Consider the following 26,521-nt stretch of genomic DNA (forward strand, 5'->3'; position numbering starts at 1 on the left):
AGCAGCTGGAATTGCTCAAAGAAGTCATGACTCATTGCAAAGAGGGCTGGACAAAACAAGCCAAGGCAGGTATCTCTTTGTGTTGGAAGTACAGACAAACCCATATTGATCTCACTAGCCTGGCCTCCAGATAGTCTACTAAAAATGTGCTGGCATGGAAGCTTTTCATAGAATACTAGAAATGGAAGGGACCTCGAGAGGTCATCGAGTCCAGTCCCCTACCCTCATGACAGGACCCAGTACTGTCTAGACCATCCCTGATAGACATTTATCTAACCTACTATTAAATATCTCCAGAGATGGAGATTCCACAACCTCCCTGGGCAATTTATTCCAGTGTTTAACCACCCTGACAGTTAGGAACTTTTTCCTAATGTCCAACTTAAACCTCCCTTGCTACAGTTTAAGCCCAGAGACTCAGGCTAGCAGCTGCCTGGGATCTCTGCTGAAGCCACAACAGCCACACAAGTATTTTTCTAGCACACTAGCTCACACTATAAACTGAAACAACAAATGGTCTGGTAGCACTTTATAGACTAACAATAACGTGATACCATCTATCCAATCACTATTTAAATATTTATTGAAAATGGAACAACTTCAAGAGGCAAGGCAGAGCCCCACAGCAGAACACCTCAAAGCCACGCCTCTCTTCTGGGAGATAGACTCAGTGCAAATCTTTTCTCCCATCAGGCAACTTGGGAAATCGAACCCATTTCCTGCCTGCTGCGTGCGAGCTGGACCAAGTTATAGGGGAGGCACTGGCTCCATTTGCTCCTTCATTTGTTGCAGAAAATATCTTAGAACACTTTATGCCAGGAGATGCCTCAGAGCTGTGGATCTCAAGCAGAGGGAGGTGCCCTCATTCAACCCGGATTTAGGTGTGTCAATCCCAGAGAGGGATTCAAGTTTAGGACACACCTTCCCATCAGTAGCTCCCCTTCAGTAGCTCCCCTCAGTATGCTGGCTTTGGTGGATCCCATTCTAAGGCCACCATCTCTCCCCACTCACTGCACAGGGAGCATGGTGCCTGACTCAGGCTCAGTGGAGTCCAGTGTTTTCTGGCATCCAAGTGCCTTCGTGCATCTGTGCCCCAGTGTTTGACTGAGGCAGAATAGTCCCCCGAGGTGTTGCTGAACGTTTGGGCAGGCTCCTTCCTAGGCTTCTTTGGTTACATCTTGTGCTAATGGTTGAATTAGTGTTTTATTGCTGTTGACTTCAAAAGGGAGGATGTGGTTTACGTGGTTGCTCTGAACCACAAGAGAGGCCACTAGGGGGGCCCTAAAAGGAGAAGTATAAAAGCTCAAGCCTAGCAGGAAATAAAGTTTGCTCAGCTATAAACACTCACCCCGATCTCCTGTGTCTCTTTATTCAACAGCTGCTACCCACACGAGTCCCAGCACTCTCTCTCAACTCTCCCAGTGCTCCAGCCCAACCAGACTCTGGGTCAGAGATTACCTTTGAGCGCTCGCCTTGTGGCCTGATAGGTGCACCACTCTCAGCTCCCTTTCAATCATGTACTCAGACCTGAGTACTTCAAACAGACCGCCCGCCCCCCCATTGGTAGGAGTCTGACTGATTAACTCTGACAGAGCATGACCACCTCTTTGTTAGCTCCTCAAGTTCCTGCCCTTCTGGCAGAACCATTTGTCTTTCCATTGTAAGAGACAGGAAAGGGGTCAGTCCCAGAGTGAGGCAGGGGCCAGGGACAAACACAGAGAGGAGGAGGGGGCAGAGATGGCCGAATGGGTTTCTAGAACAAGGCAGGACCAGGGGGCAAGCACAGCAGGGTGGGGTGGGAGATGGCCCCCTAGAGCGAGCTGGGGAGCAAGCACAAAGAATTGGGGAGACAGTTTGCCCCTCAGGCAGTATGGTGCTTGTACTTACCTTTTTCCCCTGAAGCCAGGTCCTTGGGAGTCTGTTCTCTCTCACTCTGCACCTAAGCAGCCCCTCCAGACAGCAGCAGCTGCACTTCCTGGTCTCATGGGCCATGTCTACATTCATGAGAAGATCGATTCCTGGAGGTTGATCTCCTAGCGTTTGATTTAGTGGGTCTAATGTAGACCCATAAATCAACTGCTGAGGGCATCTTCTGCCAGCATCCGGTACTCCTCCTCCTGCAAGGAGTAAGAGAAGCTGATGGGAGCGTGTGCTCCCATCAACCTACCACTGTGTGGATGCTGCTATGGCTCAGCTTAAGGTTAGCTCATTCCAGATACACATTTTGAGTAGCTGGAGTTGCTTACCTAAAACAAACCTGCTTGGTCTAGTATAGACCAGGCCGAGAGGAGGCTGACTGCATTTACTCCTGGGAACAGACAGGGACAGGGTCACTTGTCAACCAAACTTTCCACTTGAAAACTGGACACCAGGCAACAGGGGAGCCAGAAGGGGGGGAGGGTGTACCTTAGGCCATGGCCCCTCCATTTTCCCCTGCCTTAAGGGTGAACATGCGGGGGGGGGGGGCAGTAATGGAGAGGAGCAAGCAGTGGGGAGGGGTTTGGGGGAGAGGCAGGGCAGAGTCAGGAAGAGATGGGGCAGGGAACAGGACTTGGATCAAAGCAGGGGGTTGCCCCAGACCCTGCACGCACAGTAGAGATGGCCCTGGATATAGGGAATTGGGGCCATGTGGCCTTGCCACAGCTCTGTTGCTGGCAGTCAGAATAAGGGGAACACAACAGGACTGAAGCTGGGAATAGGAAGGGCACATTAAAGTTTGTTTTGTTTTTTAAAGAAACAAACATTTTGCAAGACTTGCAACAAAATCATAGAAATGTAGGACTAAAAGGGACCCCGATATGCCATATAATCAAGTCCCCTGCACCGAGGCAGAACCAAGAACCATCTCTGACAGGTGTTGTGTTCATAACACCTCAATAATGGAGATTCTACAACCTCCTGAGGCAATTTGTTCCAGCGCTTAATCACTCTGACAGTTTAAAACTTTTTCCTAATATCCAACTTGAACCTCCCTTGATTCATTTTAAGGTCATTGCTTCTTACCTTGTCCTCAGTGATTAAGGAAAACAATGTATCATCCCTCCTCTTTATTAAAACCTTTAGCATACTTGAAGACTGCTATGTCCCCGCCTCAATCTTATCTTCTCCAGATTAAACAAAGCCATTCTTCTCAGTCTTTCCTCAAAGGTCCTTTTTACTAGATGTGTAATCATTTTTGTCACTCCCTTCTAGACAGTCTCCAGTTTGTCCACGAGTTTCCTAAACGGTGGTGCTCAGAACAGGCACACAGGACTCCGAGCTCTTATCAGGGCGTTTAGACTGTCATGATTTTGCACAAATATGTTTAATGGAAAAGATTTGCTTTTGCGCAAAAGCATCCATGCCAGTGTAGACGCTCTCTTGCACAAGAAAGCTCTGATGACCATTTTAGCCATCGGGCTTTCTTGCGCAAGAAATTGATGTTGCTGTCTACACTGGCCCTCTTGCGCAAGAATACTTGAGCAAGAGGGCTTATCCCTGAGTGGGATACATTACAAAGTCAGTGTTCTTGCGCAAATACTCACGGGCAGTGTAGACAGACGGCAAAATTATGCCAGTCTAGACGCAGCCCTTGTGTTTTGCTTAAAACTCTCCCTTGCTAAAACATCCCAGTTGTTTGTGTCTTTTGCAACAGTATTACGCTAGGAGATCAACCTCCTAGCATTTGATTTAGCAGATCTAATACTGTGAGTTGATATGCCCTTCCAGCCTGGTTGTGGACCACTGATAACTACTCTTGGAGAATGCTTTTCCAAACAGTTTTGCACCCACTTTACAGTGTGTTTGTTTAAGCCCCTTTTTCTCTAGTTTCCTTATGCAAAAGTCACGTGAGACAGTATCGTGAATGAGGTTTTGGCAGCTCTGAAATATACCCTTAGGTCTATTAAGCCTTTGGATGACAGTTGTGGAACCAGATTCTCCTTTTTTAGAAGGATACTCATAAAAACAGAAGAAGGAACGTATCGGCTCAGACCACTAGTTTATCTAGCCCCGTATCCCATCTTCTGACAGTGGCCAATGTCAGATGCTTCAGAGGGAATGACTAGAATAGTTCAAATCATCCATTATCAGTCATCTATTCCCAGCTTCTGACAGTTGGAGGCTTAGGGACACCTAGAGCACGCAGTTATGTCCCTATCTTGTCTAATAGCTATTCATGGATGTATCTTCTATGAGCTTACCCAGTTCTTTTTTTGAACCCAGTTATACTTTTGGCTTTCATAACATTCTGTGGCAGCAAGTTCCGCATGCGTTGAGTGAAGAATTTCCTTGTATGGTTTTAAACTTGCTGCTTATTACTTTCATTGGGTGACTCCTGTTTTGCGATGTATTTGTGTATCCCTTTCTGAAGATCAGCCTCAAAGCTGATATGAGGTGTGCCTGACTGCAAACAGGGGAGGCAGGCAGTGTTCCCTCTAATCTCTTCCTTCCATGTGCGGATTATTTCCAGCCACGTGTGGAATAAAATTTTGATGTGCCTCACCAGTAGAAACAAAAAATGTAGCTTTGGGCATTCTGCTAGTCAGCAGAGCTGCATCTGAATCTTTCCTGAGCAGCTGGACAAGCACACAGCTTACAAGAAACACTGGTGGTGGGTGAACCTTGGGTTCTGGGCAGCTAGCCTCCAGCCCAGCCAGCCTCTTCTGCCTGAGGTACCACCCTTCCTACCCCCTTTTCCCCCATCCCAGTCCTGATACATTTCCAGCTCCAGAGCATCAGGCAAGCAGGTGGCATGGCCCCCTGTACCCCAGCTTCAGAGTGCCAAGCCAGGCACATGATGTAGCCCCTCCACCCTCAAGTGACAGCTCCGGCCACCCCGAGCCCCAGGCTGCAGGTCAGCCCCACTAGACCCAGTCCTGGGCCCTGAGGGAAGAGCTGCAGAGTGCCAGCTGCAAGCAGAAAGATTCTGTGGGTGGACCATGGGCAGTAGGGGCAGCCCATCCGCATAGGTGAACAAGGTGGTTGCCTAGGGCACCAAGATAAATGGGGCACCAAACGGTGGCACAATATCATTGAGGGGTTTGGAGGTGGGGGCGTTGATTGCATGGTTCACCTAGGGTGCCAGTTGCTGGCAGCTAGTCTAGGGCTGCCCCTGATGGGCAGGACAAGGCCTTTGGTACCTGCTGCTGTGGCCCATAGCTATTAAGGTAATTTCTCCAGCCAGGGCTCCCTAGATCACAGCAGTATGTCTTCACACACACACTCTTTCTTGGTTACCCTTCATCTACATCTGCTATGCTGTGAACTGTGGATGGCAAGGATGAAGAATTCCCCTTTCTAGTAGTATTGTGCTACCATTTCATTTAGTTTCACTTTTCCCTCCTGTAATATAAAATAAGGTTCTTGTGGGACCAAATTAGCCTAATTGAGAATCAATTAGTGTTTTGTTGTTAACGTCACTGGTAGCAGAATATGATCCCTACCTACCCTTGTGAATTCCTTTAATTCTCAGCTTAACATTATACATGTTCTGTAAGGAGACACCATCGAAGCACAATAGGTTTTGGAAAAACAAGCTTTTACAAAAGCTTTAATCCTGTAGATATATTTCCATGATTTAAAAAAAAAAAAAACTTCCCATGGGAAATGGTTTCTTTTTAAACATTCCCCTGCGATATTTATGATCAGACCCTGCAATACTATGCTGCTGCACTAAACTCCATAGAGAAATTGATTGGAAACAAACAAACTGAGTAACACTCTAGCCCCGCAAACCTAGTAGTAAAGAGGAAGTATTTGCAGGAGTGTTTGTGGAAACAAGGCCTACTTTACCTTAAGGCTATGTCTACAGTAGGAGTTTTTGCTGGAAGAGGCAATGCAAATTAAGCGTAGATTAGCATATTGTCATGCTTCGTTTGCATAATCTCCTCCGATGCCTTTTGTGGATGAGGTTTTTGCGCAAAAACAGGCAGTGTGGACATGTCCGTTTTGCGCAAAAACTCATTTTTGCACAAGCTCCTTATGCCTCTCTTCATTTGTACTGCCCCTTCCAGCAAAAACTTGTAGCATAGACACAACCTAATTGTCCAATGAAATAAAATAAAAATATAAGCAGTGCAATTAGTAACAAAATAAGTTTAATTTAAAAGTTATATTTTTAATAATGTATCACTCTACTCTATACAGACCAGATTCTTCTTAATATAGTTTTGGGTTTTTTTTACATTTTTTGTCATTTTTGTCTTGATCTTTGTCACAAATCTAGTAGGTTCAGAAGCTAAAATGGGGAGGGGGGTTAAATTACTTAGAAAAGTTAGAGGTCTTCAAGTCAACTGGACGTAATGAAATGCATCCTCAAGAATATTAAAGGATCCAATTGAGGAGGTTTTTGAGCCCTTAGCTATCATCTTTGAAAAGTCATGGAAGACAAAAGAGATTCCAGAAGACTGGAAAAGGGCAAATATAGTGCTCATCTGTAAAAAGGAAATAAGGGCAATCCAGGAAACTACACACCAGTCAACTGAAAGTCTATGCCAGGAAAAATAATGGAACAAATAATTAAGGAATCCATCTGCAAACATCTGGAAGATAAGGCGATAGGTAACAGCCAGCATGGATTTGTAAAGAACAAATCATGTCAAACAAACTGATAACTTTCTTTGACAGGATAACGTGTCTTGTGGATAAGGAAGAAGTGGTAGACCAGGTATACCTTGACTTTAGTAAAGCATTTCATACAGTTTCATATGACCTTCCTATCAGTAAACTAGGGAAATACAATGTAGATGAGGCTACTATAAGGTGGGTGCATAACTGGTTGGATAACTGTTCTCAGAGGGTAGTTATCAATGGTTCACAGTCATGCTGGAAGGACATAAGTGGGGTTCTACAGGGATCAATTTTGGGATCAGTTCTATTCAATATCTTCATCAACTGTTTAGATAATGGAATAGAGAGTACTCTCATAAAGTTTGCAAATGATACCAGGCTGGAAGGGGTTGCAAATGCTTTGTAGGATACGTTTTTAATTAAAAACGATCTGGATAAACTGGAGAAATGGTCTGAAGTAAATAGGATGGTGTTCAGTAAGGACAAATGCAAAGTACTCCACCTAGGAAGGAACAATCAGTTTCACACACACAGAAGGGGAAGTTTCAGGGGGTAGCAGAGTTAATCTGTGCAGGATAAACTTAAAAAACAACAAATGGTCTGGAAGCACTTTATATAAACTTAAAAAACAACAAATGGTCTGGAAGCACTTTATAGACTAACAAAACATGTAGAAGGTATCATGAGCTTTTGTGGGCACAGCCCACTTCTTCTGATGACCAGAGTCATCTTCATATGACTAAGGAGTACAGGCAGTCCCCGGGTTACATGGATCCGACTTACATCAGATCCCTACTTACAAACGGGGTGAGGCAACCCCACACTAGCTTCTTCCCCCCAGCAGAGCAGAGAGAAGCGAAGCTAGCGCTCCCCGCTCCCTCCCCCCCCCCCCCCCGCAGCAGACCAAGGAGACGCGGAGCGGCTTTTCTCAGCAGACACCTCAGCTTGAGAATAAAGGACTGAGGGAAGTGAGGTGTGGGAGAATAAAACTGAGCTCTGGAGAAATGTTTGGCTAGAGTTTCCCGTACAATATGTACCAGTTCCGACTTACATACAAATTCAACTTAAGAACAAACCTACAGTCCCTATCTTGTACGTAACTGGGGACTGCCTGTACTGCAGAAAGGGATCTAAGGATCATAAAAGATCACAAGCTAAATACAGTGTGACACTGTTGCAAAAAAGCAAACATGATTCTGCGCTGCATCAACAGGAGTGTTGTGAGCAGGATAGGAGAGTCATTCCTCCACTGTACCCTGCACTGATTAGGCCTCAGCTGCCTCAACTGGAGTCTTGTGTCCAATTCTGGGCATCACATGTATGGAAAGATGTGGACAAATTGGTGAAGGTCCCAGAGAAAAGCAACAAAAATGATTAAAGGTCTAGACAGCATGACCTATTACAAATACAAAGTGCAGCACAATTGAAAATAAAACAAACTATGCAAAGAGGATAAGAGAAGCCTGTCTGTGGCAAACAGGAAAGGCAAACCTCATGAAAGAAGCGTTGTAATAAAAGCAGCATCCCAATATGAAGAGTTCTGTGTGAGCTGGGCAGCATGTCTCTTGCACCAGCAGAAGGTGGTCCAAGAAAAGAAGTGTCCTCAGGCACCTTGTGACAGTAAAAACAACCACCGCCGAAGTTGCTCAGTTTTTGCACGAAAAAAGGAAACGTCTGGAATCCAGCCAGTCTGTAACAGCATCATCGGATCACAGGATGCGGGAGCCACGCGTGTTCACAAATTACAAGTAGCTGTAAGGAGGAGGGGGGAGTTGCGGCTACAATAACTAATTAAATTAAACCCTCCCATGGTAAAAGGAGGCTTCTATTCACTTCCACGGTCTTAAGCAGGCAAGGGAAGAGTCAGGAAGCCGAACGCACATTTTTCGGGGGCGGGGAAGCAGCTCCTGTATTAGACCAACTTCTGTTGGTGAAGCGAGACAAGCTTTTGAGGCGTGGGGGGCTGGGAGGGGGCTGGCAAGGGGCTTCCACTGGTCTCCTCCCCCCTCCAGCACTTGCGTTCGTGCCTCTTGGTTCAGATGTTGCTTCCCTGTTGCTGCCATGTGGCAGCTCTTTAAAAGCATTCCCCAGCGTAGCCGGGTATAAGCCCTTCGCCTTTTACTAAAGAGCTCCCTGGAGAAGCCCATTTACGAAGCCAGGCGGGGACCCCTGGAGCTTGCTGGGGCTTTCCAGACTGGGCCTGGGGGACAGGGCGCGTTTGTTGCATCGTCGTGGGTGGGGAGAGGGGTGATTCTTATGCAAAGTAAAGCCGAGAAAAGCTCACAGGGAGAACAATGCACACGCCGGCTGCCCGCAGCTCAGGACGTGAGAAATCAGCGGGTTGAGCAAGAGCTTGCGTAGGTGAAGCAGGTAAATGATGAGGCGGTGATTTCGTTAGGAAACAGCCCTGGAGGAAGCGGTATTAAGAGGTGGTGGGGGGGGGGCAGGAGTGGGCGGCGCTCGCCCCGAGAGCCGTGCCCGGCGAGGGCGGGGCTGCGGGCGAGGTCGGTGATAGGTGACGATCGGTGCCGTGGCCGTATTAGAAGGCAGAGTGCAGCGAGTCGGGTTCTTTGCAGCTGCGGGCGGCTGAGCGCGCACGTGAAGCGGGGACCCCGGGAGCTTCGCACAGCAGCAGCAGCCAGCCAAGGAGGGAGGATGAGAAGCGTGTCAGCCGCGTGGTTGCTCGCGCTCTGCTTGCAGGCAGCTTGCTCGGTGAGTGGGGGCTCCCTCTGGGGCGGGGTCCCTGCAGAGCCCCGCTGGGCCAGGGCGGGCTCCTGGGGCGGGAAGCGGGCCCCGCGCCGGGAAGGGGGTAAGAAGGGGGGGGCGGCTGCTTCACTTCACCCCCCCCCCCCTTACAATTAACCAAAGCGGCTCCGTGGGGGGCGAGGCTCCAGCCCCGCGCTGGCCGCCTTAGCGGGGCTGCCGAGGCGGCCGCAGCAGCCTCCTTGCAACAGGTTAGTGGAGCCGCCGCTAGTTGGCCAGCCCCGGCGGGCTTCGTTCACAGCCCCCCTCCTGGCTCCCTTCTCCCTGCCCCTCCTCTGGCGGGCCGGATATTTGCCTCGCCTTTGTGCTGGTCGCTGCACGCTGGCGGGGGTGGGCTGCTGGGAATTGCCGGAGGAGGGCGAAGGGCCAGGCTCTCTCGGGGGCCGCCTGCCAGCCCTCCGCCAAAGGAAGGGGCCCTCCGCGCCTGCCGCAGGGAGGAGCGCAACTAGCAGCTGGAAGCAACTAAGAGGTGGCTGCTGGCGGCTTCCCGCGCCAGGCCTTTCAAACAGACCCCCTAGAGCCGCTGCCTAATTAAAAATCCAACTCGGAGGCAAGAAGTGCAGCCAAGGCGGGGACAGACTTAATCAGACACGCGGTCCCGCTTCAGGGCTAGGAGGAACACGCTCCCGCCCCCTCCTCCCTCGCCATGAGCTAGGCTGGCCGCTACGTTATAAAATAGTGGAGCGCTCTGCTGCTGAATTGGCTACTTAAAGCGAGAGTCCGGCTGGGAAAACTCTCGACAGATTTCCCCACATCTAGATGTTTTGTCGGGTACTTGTTTGTGCTCCTGCTGTGGCGCTAAAACAAACTTGTGATTGTAGTTTGTTCCCTCGTGCCTAAACCTTGCTTGGGTTTTCTAAATGAAATGCGTAGTGGCTAACATGCCTAGTTAAAAAAACACAACTTCTTTCATTCAGCGTCCTGGTTATATTAAACTCTCTTCTGTAGTGAGTTACCTGCTGTCTGCCATGTCTGGCTGCTGACTTGGCTTCTGCAGAAGGCCCTAATCCGGTTTCTACATCCCTGAGGAGAGCGTCTTGCTTGGAGTTGCTGATTTTCTAGATAAATCACCATCTCCTTTGCGTGCTTACCATGTGGCTTCCTAATGGTGGATTAACAAAGCAGTCTTAATTAGATTCTGCAGATCGACCTTTCCCTTACTACCCCAGTGAAAACTTTATCTGCAGACAAAGAATATCTGGTCTAAAAAAAAAAAAAAAAAAAAAAAACCCCAAACGGCAGCCTTATAATGTGCTTTCAACATTCTCCAACTTGGGGTGGATCTCCATAGTCACTTATGTTGTAGCCACCAGATGTCAGCACTGAATAGCAATTCCCTTCAGTGCTCTTCCCTGGGTCTAGTTGGCAAAGTAATTGGACAATGCATTTCAAAAATTGTGTTGCGCTTATGCTGACTGCATAAATTAGCCATTCCATAGGAAACATGGTCTAACTTGAAAGAAGTGGAAAAGCACTGACCTATCATTAAAGTGGTTGTAAACACTCACTGATCCATAAAAACTACCTCTTGGAAGTGTCCCCACTTCATAAAAGTCACTCAAGGTGACAGTGAGTTAATGGCAGAAACAAGACTGGAATTAAGCAATGCCAGGCTCTCAGGCCCATACCTCATGTGAACAAGTGCACCACATCTTGAGTGACAAAGTCTGTGTAGTGCCCATCTTTATCCACAATACAAACACAGTATCTGACTTTGCACCTGCACTATTCTGGTAGTCTCTTCCTCCACTCAGAGTTCCACTTGTGGCATGCAACTTCTACCAAGACAACAGGCTCCTCTGTTAAATGACCTTTCCTGAATACTGAACTGCCCCCTCCTAGGTGAATTTCAAATGTTGTCTAATCCAGTGAGGGAAGGGAAATTTGAAATCCTGAAGAGATCTCAAAGCTTTTCAGGGTAGAGGGGGGGGGAAAAAAATCAGAACACTTTTACAAAGGTAGAGTACTACAGAGTTCTCCTGGCTGTCAGATAAAAAAACAAAGGGTTGTGGTGTAGAGAACCTATAAATCAGTTATGCCTGCCCAAATTAGGAAGAACTGTCACTGCAGTCCTATTGCTGCTGCTTCATATTTAATTTGTGACTTGAGCTCCAGAAATCAATCCTTTTTATTAGGTCTCAGAGCAGTAGATGGGCCCAACCTGTGGGATATTAAAACTCTGAATTTTATTCCTGTGAATAACTTGGCCTTCTCCAGTCCATCTCTGCCAGGGTAGGCCAAGTACTGTTGGGTTCTGGCCAGCCAGTTGGTGGAACTGGTTTTCTCTTATCAAGAGGCCCTTATGCATAAATAGATATCTATGGGGTCCTATAGACATCTAGCATTCTGATAGCAGAAATAATCTAAACTAGAAGATATGGCGGGTTTAAAGACAATTCTCCAATATTGGGAAGAACAAACTGAGCAAAAAAGCCTCAATTAATGTGTCAATGTTGCGTGCTGCCTGAATAACTTCCCTTTTAGCATGGGCAAGTTACGTGCCAGAGATCAAAGCTGGTTTACCCCTCAAGCTGCCCTTGACCCACAAGATGAAGTTTACTGATTTAAGATTACTGAAGATGACGAGCAATGCTGTGTAGGCTTCTGTCTACTTGGGATTCCATCTAGTATGCTGGGACCCCATCCAATGTACTCTATGCTACCAGTGTGTTCTAGCTAGTTCCTACTCCTGCAAGTCTGAGGAGTGGGCTGTAAACCATTCTTGGAGCGCTTCTGATACAACTATGCAACCAGGAACACTGCTCAATAGCTGGTCTTGACATGTGGCTGCATGATGCTGCAGAACTATCTTTTCCTGTTCCTCGGTTTGTCATATTGGTATGTTGCCTGCTTTCTAAGAGCAGGGGGTTTCTTGTGCTGTAGTTGGAGGAAGAGGAGAATGTGTTTTATTGAGGATAGTGAGATACAGTACAGCGTGACCTGTTCAGTCTCTAAACTAATAGGGTGGAAAATGAGAAGGGCGTGACACTTACGTGGACTGTGAAGAGGGGGGGAGGTTACCCTCCTGAGTTCCAAAGCTGTATAGGGGTAGAAGGCTGTTCCTTGTATTGCTTGAGGGGGCTCTTGTGGTAACTGTGCCTTGCTGTAAGAGTGGATATGTCTGTACATGGCGTAGGAACCTGGAATATGTCCATCTCCCCACTGGCTTTCTGACACTGTCACATTGCTTCATGGGCTGTCTGCTACTTTTCCTGGCCCCACACTTGGAAAAGATCCTCCCCTCTGATAGAGCCCATGACCATAGCAGCAGTGTTCTTGTTCCACATATGCAACTTGTCCTTTAGGATTGCACAGGATTTAGTTCAGTGACCTTAGTAGCCTATGATCATTTTAACTGGCTGATGTTGTCACATAGCTACTAATTTTTAGAACAGCTTCATTATTGGTCTATTCTTGCTGTGTAATACACTTCATAGGGCCCTAACAAATCTACAGCTGTGGCGGCAGGCAGGCATAGTGCAATCCCTCTCCAGCCTAGTTAGGGGAAAACTGCATTTGCAACTTCCATGTTCTAAAAATCGTGCTTGGCTTCTAATGAGGCATAACTCCCTGACTGCCTTAGTACAACTGAATGCTGCAGTGCAGGCTAGCAAAAGACTAGCAGAGTGGGCAAAGAACCTGGCTTTGCTTTGTATTCAGTGTTGAAGACAATTTCAGGGGTGATACAAGTCATAGCGAGTTGAAGAAACCTGTAAATCTTCTCAAATAGAGACACAACTTCAAGTTCAAGTGCACTAACCTGAATTCTTGCTAGAATAATGCTTCGATGTAGTCTACATTGAGCATGCATTGCAGTCTGGGTCTCATTGTCTTAAAATGCTGTAGGGACTCCTACAAACCTTGCTTTGCGACTCCTGGTGTCAAATGTGGACCCTCTGAATGCCTTATTCTAGAAGTGTGAGAGCCCTTCAAGTGTCTTACCTGGAGCCAAACATGCTTGGTGTTCAGCAGAGTCTGTCATAGAAGTAGTGGCTGTGGAGACTTTTCTTGCAGAGAACTCTAAGGCTGTGTCTACATTGGTGCGATCTTGCACAAGTACACTGACGTTCTAATGTGTGAAATCAGTGCTTCTTGCACAAGAACTCTGATGCTCCCACTCAGGAATAAGCCCTCTTGCGCAACTGTTCTTGCGCAAGAGGCCAGTGTACACAGATAACATGAATTTCTTGTGCAAGAAAGCCCTATGGTTAAAATGGCCATCAGTGTTTTCTTGCACAAGAGAGGGTCTACACTGGCATGGATGCTCTCTTCTAGAAGAGTTTTTTCACAAGAACTCTTCCTCAAAAGAGTTCTTGTGCAAAATCATGCCAGTGAAGACGTAGCCTAAGGGTAGGTCTATGTTATGGGATAAGGTTTAATTAAGATAGGCAATTTCAGCTATGTTGAGTGGGTAGCTGATATCAAAGTACCTTAATTTAACTTTTGGCGCTGCCCATGCTGCAGGGCATTGAAGGGAGAGTGTTCTCCCTTCGACTTCCCTTACTCCTTGGGGAAGCAGGACTACTGGTATCAACCGGAGTACCCCTCTGTTTGACTTAATGTTATCACTAGACTCACTACTTCAAACTCTGGAAGATTGACAGTGGCAGCTTTGGCCTTCTCTGTAGGGTAGACATACCCTAATGGAGTCCAATGTTTACTCCCTAAGTTAAACCTTCATTCTAGTTCATTTCAAACATTAATGTTGTCACTTAGTTGCCTAGAAACAGGCTGATGTAGGTTTTGGTGAGTGTTCCACAGGAGATCATTCATTGCTATGAATGGAACATAAAATACAAAACTTTTTAAAATTATTTCTGTGCAGAAAAGGGTAATCTGCAAACACAGCTCTTAAAACACTGTTCAGTTTACAGTATAGGCTTTCTAGCAAACCTAGCTGAATTCTTGCTAGGTCCAGGACTGTAAGATGTAAGAAATGTGGTTAAGTTGTCTCTGCACCCACGTGGAACAGTGTTCTGTGCTGGGAACTACATGACTGCTTGCATGTTTTATGACTTGGCCTGTAAGGCGTACAAACTTTCTATCTGCAACTGGAATGTTCAGTGATACAGAACTCAGAGTGAAGGCAACACACGAGCATTTCATTTTCTGTCATCTGAGTCTTGGTTATAAAACTTGTGTATCTCTGAAGGTAACAAAGCAGCTAAACTTTCAGTACTATATGCTATCCTAGGGTTTTTTTTCCAACAGCCTTGTGTAGGCCTAATATTGGGCTTGCAATCCTCATCCTCTGTATAGCATGCTTGACTTGCATTTAATAGCATCAAATGTGTACCTAACACCAGGTTCCTAAGTAAGCAATGCCTTTTCAAAGATCAAAAGCTGAATATTGGGGTCTGAAGACTTCTTACAACAGGTTTTTTCTCAGAATAACATTTTCTAGTGGAATCTCTGGCTCACTGGGAATGAACTTCCTCTACAGGGGCAACTGAATTCTTAAAATGTTGCACTCTTTTATGGCTCTTCATCCTCTATGCATAACCTGGAAACCCCTCTGGGGCTGTTTTGGCTTAAATAAAGTAATAAAAATGACTTGCCTGGCTTAATATCTGGGTATAGTGCTCTTAGTAGTCAATCTTTCTTCTCCCTCCCCCTGCTTTGCAAAGTGATTCACTTACATTGAACAGATGGCTGTATTCCACAGCACTGTCTTCTGGTTTGTGGTATCGGAAAGCTTTCCAGAATGAAATGATTAAATCAAAATGTAGAGGAACAGAGCTCAACTCTGTAGTGGATGACTAATGTGTTTATGGGATTGCTTCCCTCTCCCCCCCCCCCCCCTTTTTTTTTTTTTAAAAAGGATTATCTTTAGTAGTTGGCAATTGGGTAGAAACTAGCAAGGAACCGAATTATCAGACATTCACTTATGGGGCGTGGAGGGGGTCAATACTGCTCTTAAATGGTGAGGCATTCTTTGAGTATCAAGCATGTGGATCAGCGTGATCTGATTGACTTGCTGTACACAATCTTTTTTCACAATGCTTTTGATTCTGTCCCTCACCAAAGACACTTAGAGAAACTCCATTGTCATGGGATGACAGGAGTAGTCCTCTCAGGGATCAGTGGTTTAAAAGATAGGAAACAGTGTAGGCCCATTCTCCAAATGAGGAAACTCTTGAAATTAACCTCTTTCAAGTATCTGTATTGGGATCTGCACTGTTCAGCATAGTGTGAGAAGGGTAAATAATGAATTAACTGTCTGCAAAGTGTCCCAAGTCCAGAGTTATCATGAGATGTCACATGTTTACCCTTGCCATACAAAAACCAGGGGTGTCACATGCAATAGACAGCGGGTATAATAAAATAGGTGGAAGTAGTTTTCACAATGCACAATTAACCTGTAGAACTCACTGTTATGGGATTCTGTGATGGCCAAAAGTATAACTGTGTTTACCATGAGATCATAGAATCATAGGACTGGAAGGGACCTCGAGAGGTCATCGAGTCCAGCCCCCCGCCCTCAAGGCAGGACCAAGCTCCACCTACACCATCCCTGACAGATGTCTATCTAACCTGTTCTTAAATATCTCCAGAGAGGGAGATTCCACCACCTCCCTTGGCAATTTATTCCAATGTTTGACCACCCTGACAGTTAGGAATGAGTGAGCTCTACCGCCTAAACTGAGAGCCAGCAGGCTTTAGAGCTTAAGCTGAAGAGGCTTCTACACTAAAGCTCCAGAGGTCCCAGGTTCGAATCTGCCTGCAGGCGGTTACACCTGCATTAGGTATTGCACATTATTTTACCAACCAGGTCTCTGAACATAACCTACACAGAGCAGGAACTTCTCTATAGTAGTCTAGCATTTCTCTTCTGTTCTTGAAACTACACTTTTCCACATGTAATTGTAAATGTGCAAAAATTGAAAAAAGGACCCTGTTTCCTAGACAGAGCTCTATTTTTCTCTGGGGATATGCAGAACATGGCTGCTTTAAAGACCCCTGCTTTCACTTCTCACCACCCCAAAAAATCTGAACTAAGTTCAGAAGATGCATTATCTTTCTCTTAATTAATCTTGCTGAATTAATATGGGAAAGGCTGTCTGACAAATGGCCATTAGTGCTCCTGCTCTAACCAGCATTCCTATTGCTAACCTGAGTGGCATCCAGGGGTTACTAGAATAACAGACTTCATGGAAATCTGGGGGTGGGTAGGGAAGAATAGAGCCAGCTTACCATCTGGAAAGCAAGTAACGGTTAACTAACAATTTCAAGATTAATGTTTCTTGTAATGCTACTTACAAAACTACAGTGTCTGGGGTCTGCATGAAATTCCCTGCAATAATACTATGGCTGCCAGCCTTTCAAGGAAAAATATGCTTGATTCTCTTCTGCCTTAAAGTAAATTAATGATTTAGACCAGTCCCCTAATTCAGGCAAAATAGAACTTAAATGGGGTACAAATCCTAGTGATCTGTAAATCCTGTACAATTTTACAAAGTGTGGAACAGAGCCAGGTTGCAAGCCACATCTTAATAAAATAGTGTAAATCCTACAAAGTGTAACTTAATTTAGGGTTTGGGCCATTAGTAGTCTGTTCTCTTAAAGAGATCAGAGGGCTCTGGCTTCTAAATTAAGATCATATGTGCTGGAAAGTGTTTACAGTTCATGCTGCCTTATTTATCACATGCCTCACTGTCATACAACAGACACAGGAAGGCAGATTTAAACTTACTCAGAATTTTGCCTGCATGGGATTTGGAGAGGGAGTCTCCAGTTGCAAAATAGGAGGTTGGGTAACTTGCATCTGTCAGCATCTTTCCATGCTAAGTGTATTTTAGCTTGTTTCTTATCTCTGTATGCTTCCTTAGCTACAGAAGTAAGTCCCAGTTCCAAGAACAATGGACCACCATAACTCGGGGTCTCTGCAGTCTTCCCTGTTGTGGTTTGTCTGGGTTAGAGTCCTTTGAAGTTGAACTGGACACTTCTGTTGCTACACCTGTTTGTAGGATACTTATCAATAACCCAGATGCTAGTTAGAAATGTCAGCAGGCTGATTGAATTCATGTTTGAAGGGACATAGGGTGCCTATGTGAGGTTTAGTGGATTAAAGGAATCACTCCGGCTAAGGTGGGGAGTGTGGAAAATCTGTCATTGGCAAGCACTGAAATGGACAGCCATCTGGTTTTTCACACTTAAATATCTACAACAGGTCAGTGTGCTTAAATGGTATCTGGGTGGAAATGGGCAAGTATTCTAAGCTTGCGTGAAATTGCATTTTAAGCCACTGAACTTTCCTGTTGGGTTTGTAATTTACAGATGTGAAAGTGGCAGGCTTGTAGTAACTTGCTAGCTATTAGTACCAAACCAGTTGAACCAAAGGACAGCTTCTGGGTGTTAGCTATTCTTTCCACATGCAAGTGTGGAGGTGTGGAGGGTCAAACAAGAGGGCTGCTTGGGCAGTGAAGAGTGCTCTTTCTAGCTCATCCTTGCAACAAATGAGTCATGGGCTGTAACAGAATAGCTGTTGAGCTTAATCTCCCAAAAGTTACCTAGTCTAATTTTTCTATCCTCAGAGACCTGAAGGATGTGGTCATACCATTTGGAGCTTCTGTCCAGGGTTTCTGATCTTTATCATAAGAGCTAGTCTCCTTGTGCTCAGTCCCCATCTCATAAAAATCCTGCCCAGCTGTTAAATGCACATTGATTTTTGGCTTGTCCTGGCAATCTGTAAGGAATAGCCAGTCAAGTGTGCTGTGGCAAGATGGATGCTATATATAGAGCAATTCTAAAAAACCACCTCTGGATTGTGCTAGGCTATTATGGGAGCTAAGAATCCTGTGTAGAGATCAGTGTATTAAAATACTTTAACTTGGATGCTGTAACACATTAGCTCATGCTAAGATTCCTCTGAACCAGGGTAGTGATTGACAACTGAAATAAGTACCTTACTATACGTCTACATTAGAGTACTGGCCTGTAGTCACAGAGGGTGCCTAAACAGTGGCACTACTTCAGGATACTTCTGACATACTGAAATAGTGTTTTCAATGTCTTGATGGTGCACCCGTTTCAAAATAACGGGTGCACTTTTCCAACAGCCCTGTAAACCTCGTCCCACGTCCCATTTCACATCAAAATTTTGAAATACGATAAGCAATCTGCATAACTTATTTTGCACTAAGTGCAGCGTAGATGCACATTGAGACACATTGATTAGCCATGTCTTACAAAGGATTCTACAAATTGCTTGACTTAAATAAATGTGTGATTGGGGCGGGGGAGGGAGGGGATGTGCTGATCCTAGCAGTTTGCTAGGCAAGGCTGAAAGTTCCTAACCAGACTCTAGCCTCTCATGCTTTGCTTATTAATTCCTTTAGGATCCCTTCACAAGGGGAGGAGCTACTCAGGGAGATTTTTTAAAAACTTCTCCTGGGTGAACAAGGGAGTCTTGTGAGTTTAGGAAAGGTGCATGAGTAGAGTTCTGCACAGATACAAATTTTGTATCTGCAAAAATGAGCTGTGGATGCTGAAACACGTGGATGTAAAATGGATTTGTAGGGCTCTTGTGCATGAGAACTGGATATCTTATTAAATATCCTCTAAAACTAGGTCAGTAAATCCTTCCCCTTTCAAAAAATAAACAATGTGGAAACATGCAGGTGGAAGTCCACAACAGAAGCAGCTACCTAGTCTATTGTAGTAATGCAGGACATGTGAGTACTTGCCATGTGGGCAGGTAGTATACATGTGGATTTGGTTCAGGCAGCTCAAAGCCTTTTGACTATAGGCTTTTGAGATCAGAGTGGTTTGACGCTCATTCTCACAGCACAGACACCAGACTGTCCTACAGAGAGCCTGCAGGAAGGAGAACATCAAACTGGAGTGGAGGGAAACAAAGCCCTCCTTTGAAGTGTTATGGTATCCTCCTTCAATAAGGATACCTCGGGGGCGGAGGGGAGGGGGAGGGACCCCTGTGAACAAGACCATAATGGAGGCTTGATTATTGGAAATATGGGTAGCTAGGTTTGTGATGACGGGGAGAACTACATGGTGAATTGTGTGCTGGATTGGAAGGTTGTGGACCTCTCAATGCTTGTGTAATGCTGGGGTGCAGGTGGTGATGGGGCACATGTAGGTAAAGTGAAACCGGGAAAGGTAGAGGAGAGGTCCTGGAGATGAGACTCGAGTTGAGCACATCCATGGTAAGGAAGTAAGCAACTGATAGAGGCAGCAGTGTGGGGTGGGGAGAGGGTGGATCTGGTGCTTGAGGGGGAGATGGCTTTTAAGCCAACACCTCATGGCCGCTGGCTGGTGCTCCCAGGATAGTGCATGTAGATGACAGGATTAATTGATATGCCCGGGCATATCAGTTAATTGTGTAGTCCTCTATCCAGTCACCCCTACTATGCAGGAAGGATGGGCTCCATTTAAACCAAAACCGAACTAGATTGCAGGCATGTGGAACACAAGATCGGAGATGTTTATAAACTCCGGGCTTGGGGAATGCAGACAGATGTGGAGGAACATAGTTTGGACAGACTCCTTCCTACCTTAGGGCAGGATTTACTAGAAGATACTGCAGCGGTTCTCATCTTATTTGGCCCACAATGTTATATGGGCCACATCCTATACTAACTCTATGGCCCTGAAGATTTCACAGCAGGCCTGTGAGCCACAGGTTGAGAACCACTGCATATATCCTAGTGGAAAGGAGGAGAGCAGTTAAATGAGCCCATTCAAATGCATCACATGAAGGCATACAATAATACTGACAAATTTTAGAAGTGCAGAAGCCTAAATAAAAAAATCTGTGAACTTGAATTGCTAGTATCAAATGAGGGTATTGATACAATGGCATAAACTTGAATGATGATCCAACGATAGTCAGTTACAGGTTATGGATAGACTTTCTGTATTTTGTAAATATTTTATGGTATAAATTCCAAGTTTGAACAGTGAGTGCAGCAGTAAGTAAATTTTATCAGCCATCTGACCAGGATGGTGACATGAATAATGATATGGTCAGATCAAAGGCTATAGCAACAGAACCTAGTGATGGGGGATTTCAGCAATCCCCATGTTGATTGGGAACAAGTCACTTCAGCATGGGATGCAGAGGATTTCTGGACACCATTAATCACTGCTTCTTGTATCAGTCAGTTACAGAACCCACAAGGGAAGAGGCAACTTCTGTCTTAAGTCCCAACTGGCATGCAGGGTCTGGTCCAAGAGGTAGCTGGAACTCAGGAAGAGCAACCATAATGCAATAACTTCTGGAGGAGGGAATACCAAGACACCCACTACAGCAGCATTTAACTTGAAAAAGGAAAATTACACAGAGGAGGCTAGTTAAATGGAAATGAAGAGGAATGGTCACAAGGGTGACATGTTTGTAAGGTACAGGTAAATTCCTTAAAAGAAAATACCAACAGGCTCAAATTAAATGTGCCCCACATGAAGTAAGAAGACCTACACAGTATCATGACTAAACAGAGTAAAAGAAGCCCAAAGATATACTTCAGGATTGCACATCTCCTCTCTATTTTACTCAGTAAAAAGTAGTATAAACTCAGGCAAGTGAAATGCAAACTTTTTTAGCCTGCCTAATTATAAACAACTCTTTTGCTGTTAGTGGCATTTGCTTGTTGCTCTTCAACTTAAGTACATCAGAAGCTGGAAGGCCAAAGCTAAATGCCTGTGGAAGATGTGAGGAAAATCCCTACACCTGAGCCATTCTTTTAGGTGAAAATATAAGTAACTATACCAGATTCAGGTGTGGGAGGGAGGTTTTGGAGCAAATTGATGTAATTAATAGTAACATACTAGGACCAGAGAACATTCTCCAAACTTGCAGAACTAATAACTTTAATATGTAGCTATCACTTAAATCAGTCTCTGTAGTGGCCAGCATATTGCTGTGGCACCTAGATACAGGGACATGCTGACCAATGGGGGAAAGCGAGACTCTGCAAAGTAGGTGAGCAGGCAGAGAATATTTTGTGGGCAGCTGTGCAGGGATTCACCTTAGTGAGAACTATGGTTGGGAGACTGTTGCTTCATATAGTGTACAGTCAACTTGTGGAACTGCTCACCAGTGGCTATTTTGAAGGCCAAAAATATAACTGGGTTCAAAAAAGTATTTAATTTCATGGAGGATAGGTCTGTCACTGGCTATTAACTAAAATGGTCAAGGATGCAATGCTATGCTCCAAGTGTCCTAGATCTGACAGAGCTGTGGCTTGATGACTTAATTGCTCTGGTCTGGTCATTTCCTCAGACACATCCAGCTCTAGCCATTGTTGAAAGCTTGGATCCTGGCTTAGAACAATTGGACTGACCCAGCATGGCCATTCTGTACAGTAGAGACTTTGAAATCAGTAAGTTTTATGGAACCACAAGAGTGCTGCTTCACTGAAAAGTGCTGTTGCAAAACCAATTATTAGCTAGTTTGACTTGCTCTAATACCCTTCTGAGTTGCATGTTAAGCAAAGAGACCGGCACATGAGATTCTGTAGTAGCAATAAACCTGGTATTGGCTGTGAAGGAAAAGCTGAAATGGGAAATCAATATTCTGTACAAAGATCTGGAAAAATGGTACAATAAGACCTGGTCTCTGTACACCCTTTGTCCCAATATAACTCACGCTTATGGGTGTGACAGTCTTACACCGGTACAATATCTTGATATAAATGCTATTATACCAAAGTTCATGTTGCGGCTTATTTCCATAGTGAAAGGAGACTATTGTAGCACGTGGTAGAGTGGATACGTAGGTATCCTGTTGACCTTGTCCAGTGGCATGGGGAAAGGTTTCCTGTGTTGTGCTACAATAATTAACAGAATACAACTCCTGCATCTTTCAGCTATGCTCTTTGCCTTAGCTAAGCTACCATTTTAATTACATAACTTGAAATGCATCAAACATGGCTGTATTAGGAATACTCAGACTAACCTCCCAATAAGATGGGCTTAATATGGGGTGGGCAATCATTTTAGCCTGGGGGCCCCCCCAGAAGGGATGGGGGTCCTAAATGGGAAGGGGTGGGGCTACCCCACCCCCACACCATGATTAGTCTGGGGTGGGGAAGCCTCTTTGCCCCCCTTCCCACTAGGCACCCATGCCCTGGAAGAGGCTTCAGACTCCCCCACCCCCAGGCTAATCAGGGTCTGGGGGCAGGGGAGTGCAGGAGGCCTCGTCCCACCCTGCACTTTGAAGTGCCACAGACTCCTTGCAGGGTCGGGGTAGGGCGAAGGAAGCTTTTTCAGATAAAACCCGATAGTGTAGACCTAGCCTTAATGCTTTACTGGACAAAACATTCAATATACTAGAACACTGCATTTGTATGTGCCATGTAAGCCTTCATAACTTCAGTCACTCAGTTACAGGTCTTTAGGATGGGACATTCTGAAAGGCAGACTTAAATGCATGCAATGTTATATAAATTAGTGAGTGAGTATATATGCAGTCTTTCAGCTGTGGAGACTTCTTCCTAACTTGTCTGCTGTAGTTGGCAGCACAGGCTTGCCAATGCTGGGGAGGGGAGCCCCAAGCCTAGGGGCCAGATCTAGGTAAACCAGGGGCCGCAGGTTACCCAACCCTGCTCAACAGCATTACTCTTCAAGAGCAGCGAAGCATGAATTGCACTGCAGTTGACCTAGCTGTGAGCCAACAGTGTTGGCTACAATAGACCACCTAAGCTCTGCAATGACCAATAAATATTGGTGGTTCTCTAGTGCAGGCAATAGCATGCAGGAAGCATGGACTGGTGGAAGTAGGGGAGCAAAACAACATTTGAAAGACTGCTGAATTGAGCAGAACTTTGAGTGCTTGTAAAAGTAAGCTCCTTGGGGCATGTCTACCTGTTTGTACAGTGCCTGGCATAATGTGGGCCCTGATCCAGGACTGTAGCCCTTAGGAACTGCCCTGTGTAATGTAGAGAACCTTTAACTATTCTGGTACAAAAATTACAGCTTGTGCCTATCTCAGGTGACCTCTCCCTAGGCAAGCCTGGGATGAAATTCATCCTTTCAAGTTCTCTTGACTGCTTTCCTCACCCAGTCTCTTGCTCAAATCCACACTTAATGAATGAATGTATATATGTTGCTCTAGCATTGGTACAGGTTTGACTTCCCTGGTCTGGTGCCCTCAGGACCTGAATGGTCCCAGATCAGGGATTTTGCTGGATCGGGGAGGTCATATCTGGTCCCTTGCTACTGGCCTGCTGGCTGGCTGGCTCCCCCCACTGCTGCTAGCCATGTGCCTTGCCAGTTCTCTTCTCCCCCACTAAGTCTGGCAGTCCAGCTCCCAAGGCTCTGGGCTCCCAGCCCTGCAAGGCAGCTCTGGTGGAGCACGCTGGGCTCCTGGTCATACAGGGCAGCCCAGCTGACATGCTCTGGGCTACAGCCCCACTGGGCAGCCCCACTTGGGCATGCCTGGAAGCTCAGTTGTGGTGATCCCAGCTGCCGTCCCTCCACTGGGACTCTCCAGTCTTGGATCACTTGTGGTCCTTCTGAGAGTCCCAGTTTAGAAGTTTGATCTGTACTCTGCATGAGATGCTCCACCCCCAGATGAGTGGTAGGTAGAGGTAGTGTACTCCATTGGGGGGGGGTGTGTGTGGGGGGGGTGTGTGTGTGTGTAAACATGCTTGTGCACCTGTGACTTAATGCTCATCCCTTATCTGGGGGATAGGAGTGTCTTGTAGTCCCAAAGGATACACTACACGTAGCCACTAGACCTGTCATTATCTCTTCCCCCACCATTGAGGAGAAATCCCCTTAAGTGTAATGTTTTCTTCAAAAACTGGTCTGCCTTGTGGCTGTTAGTCCCCTGTAAGATAAACTGCCTGAAACTTTGCTCCTTTTCCAAAAGAGCAAGTGACACATGCCAAAATCAAAGCCTTTAGGCTCCACGTCTTCCATAACCTTGATTCCGTGGAATTAAAACAGGTGTGTTAAATCTGAATGTTAGAGTTTAGAGTGGTGATGTAGCACATAATGTGTTCACATTTTAAGCATTCAAAAATTCTTAACAATTTCAGACAAACTGGCTCTTGCTTTAAACTATAAACAATAATCATTCTTAGCAGCCCTGGTGTAACTTAAGGTGTTAATTCACACTAACAGGCTACGTCTACACAGCTTCCCTCTTCCACAAAAGCCTATGCAAATGAAGTGCAGATTAGCATATTGTCACATTTCACTTGCATAATTAAGAGCTGTTTTTGCACAAAAAGGCACTGTCTACAGTGCTTTTTTGCGCAAAACCCCCTCTTGCGCAAGAGCCATTCTTCCTGAAAATGAGGAATAGCAGCTCTTGTGCAAAAAGGCTCCTATTTATGCAAATGAAGTGCAGCAATTTGCTAATCTGCACTTCATTTGCATAGGCTTTTGTGGAAGAGGGAAGCTGTGTAGACATAGCCTTAAACTTCTCTGGCATACATGACTTTAGTTGAACTTCTTCCGAATCATTACTTGGAATGAGACTGAAATGAGCCATTCTTACTTCAAACCACACGGCTTCTAAAAGCCATGTGAACATTCTGAATGACAATTGGTTTAAGTAGATACTTGAGGTTGTACGGGTGCAGCTTTCTCCGCCTACACTATTACTAGCTTGTTTAGATAAGAGGACTACAAGAGGTACAACTGAAAGACAAAACATGCTGTGTCAAAGATGCTGCTGTTGTCCTCAGGTGGCCTCTCTAGAAAGACATTCCACTGCCTCATGAGACTTGAAGTTAGAAGTTGCTCCTTTTAGTTCATTCTTAAACATGCAGGCTCTGCTGCTTAAATCTGGCCATAAAAGGCAGTCTGCATGTCCCACCCATGACAAAGCTTTCTCCTGCAACTAGGGACAACTTAGCATCTGGTCCACTTCAATGTCAGACTGCTCAGGCTCTTGGTGTTGCCTTGGCCCTCCCTATGCTCCCACCCAGGTTTGGTGCTTCAATCCAGGCTAGCTGGGGGCTGGTGACCCACTGACATTGTAGTGAAGACACAGGTTAAACAATTCACTGGGGGAGAATTGAAGGGCAGCTCCGCATACTGCAACACCAAGAACCCTGGGATGCACTCAAGCCTGGAAGACTGACATACAGGGGAACACAGCAGCTGGGGAGACCTAGCAGCAAGGGCAGGGTTTTCATCACCACCTGGAGGAGCTAGCAAAGGGCAGCATTTGAACAGCCCTCTAAACTAAGGGAGCAAAAATTAAAAAGGGTCTTTCTAACTCACAGCTGCGTTCATATTTAACCTCTAATATCCAAGAAGAATGAGTTTAGGATGGGGTGGGAGTAGCAGCCATTGGCATGGAATGATATAACTAAATAGTTCTGTTGGGTGGAAACCCATAGAGGCTCTGAAAGCAGTGTTTGGATTATGTTAAACTTGCACATGCTGGATTAAAGACTCTTGTTTCTTTGTTAAAATTCTGTCTCTGTAATCCCTCTGCTCATTGGTTTTTGTGTAGAGCAGGGGTTCCCAAACTTTTTGACACAAGGACCAGTAAATCCATTCACAAGCTTTCAGAGGACTGGTAACATTCATTTGCATAGTCATTAAGCAAATTACGAATACAGGCAGTCCCCGGGTTACGTACAAGATAGGGACTGTAGGTTTGTACTTAAGTTGAATTTGTACTTAAGTTGGAACTGGAGTCCAGGTTCAGCCGTTGATGAGTTTCAACAGCAGCTGAATCTGGACGCCTGGGACAGAGCAGCTGGGGCGCTGCCGGGTAGGTCCCCGCAGCGCTGCAGGGACCAACCCAGCAGCACCCCAGCTGCTCTACCCCAGGTGTCCCCAAGTCAGCCGCTGCTGAAACTGATCACCGGCTGATTCCAGGAAGCCCAGGGTAGAGAAACTCACATAAGTCGGATCCGTGTAACTCGGGGACTGACTGTATGCAGATATGGTGGTTTTGGTCTTCCCAAAGCCCCAAGAGCCAGCTGTTGCAAAGCTTTTGATACAACCACCCACAATATTCTTATCAGCAAGTTAAGGGAATATGGATTGGAAAAATGGACTGTAATCCAATAAAACCCTGCACCACCACATGTATTGAAAAGGGGCCCATTTATTTTCAGAAAGCTGACACCATCTTTGGAATTTTTTTATCCATATTCTCATTCCGGATGGTGAATGCACCAGGTTCTCTCCATTCTGACACAGTGTAGTGCCTTTAAACCTCACTGTCAGCAGTGGGGATATTTAAAAGCTTTTACATTTTTATTTAGGATCTGCATGTGCCCTG

At 45.7% G+C, this 26,521-nt stretch overlaps 1 protein-coding gene across 1 annotated transcript in view; it reads left to right on the top strand.

Moving 5' to 3' along the window:
- Positions 1-9,081: 9,081 nt before the first annotated feature.
- The window catches only part of SDC1 (syndecan 1), a 29,270-nt gene continuing 11,830 nt past the window's right edge, over positions 9,082-26,521 (top strand). Inside the window, exon 1 of the mRNA XM_075923437.2 lies at positions 9,082-9,261. Coding sequence (XP_075779552.1) covers positions 9,205-9,261 — 57 coding nt within the window. The 5' untranslated portion in view covers positions 9,082-9,204. The remainder of the gene's footprint in view (positions 9,262-26,521) is intronic.

Source organism: Pelodiscus sinensis, chromosome 3 (genome assembly GCF_052426305.1).
Source record: "Pelodiscus sinensis isolate ZL-2025 chromosome 3, ASM5242630v1, whole genome shotgun sequence".
Lineage (NCBI taxonomy): Eukaryota > Metazoa > Chordata > Testudines > Trionychidae > Pelodiscus > Pelodiscus sinensis.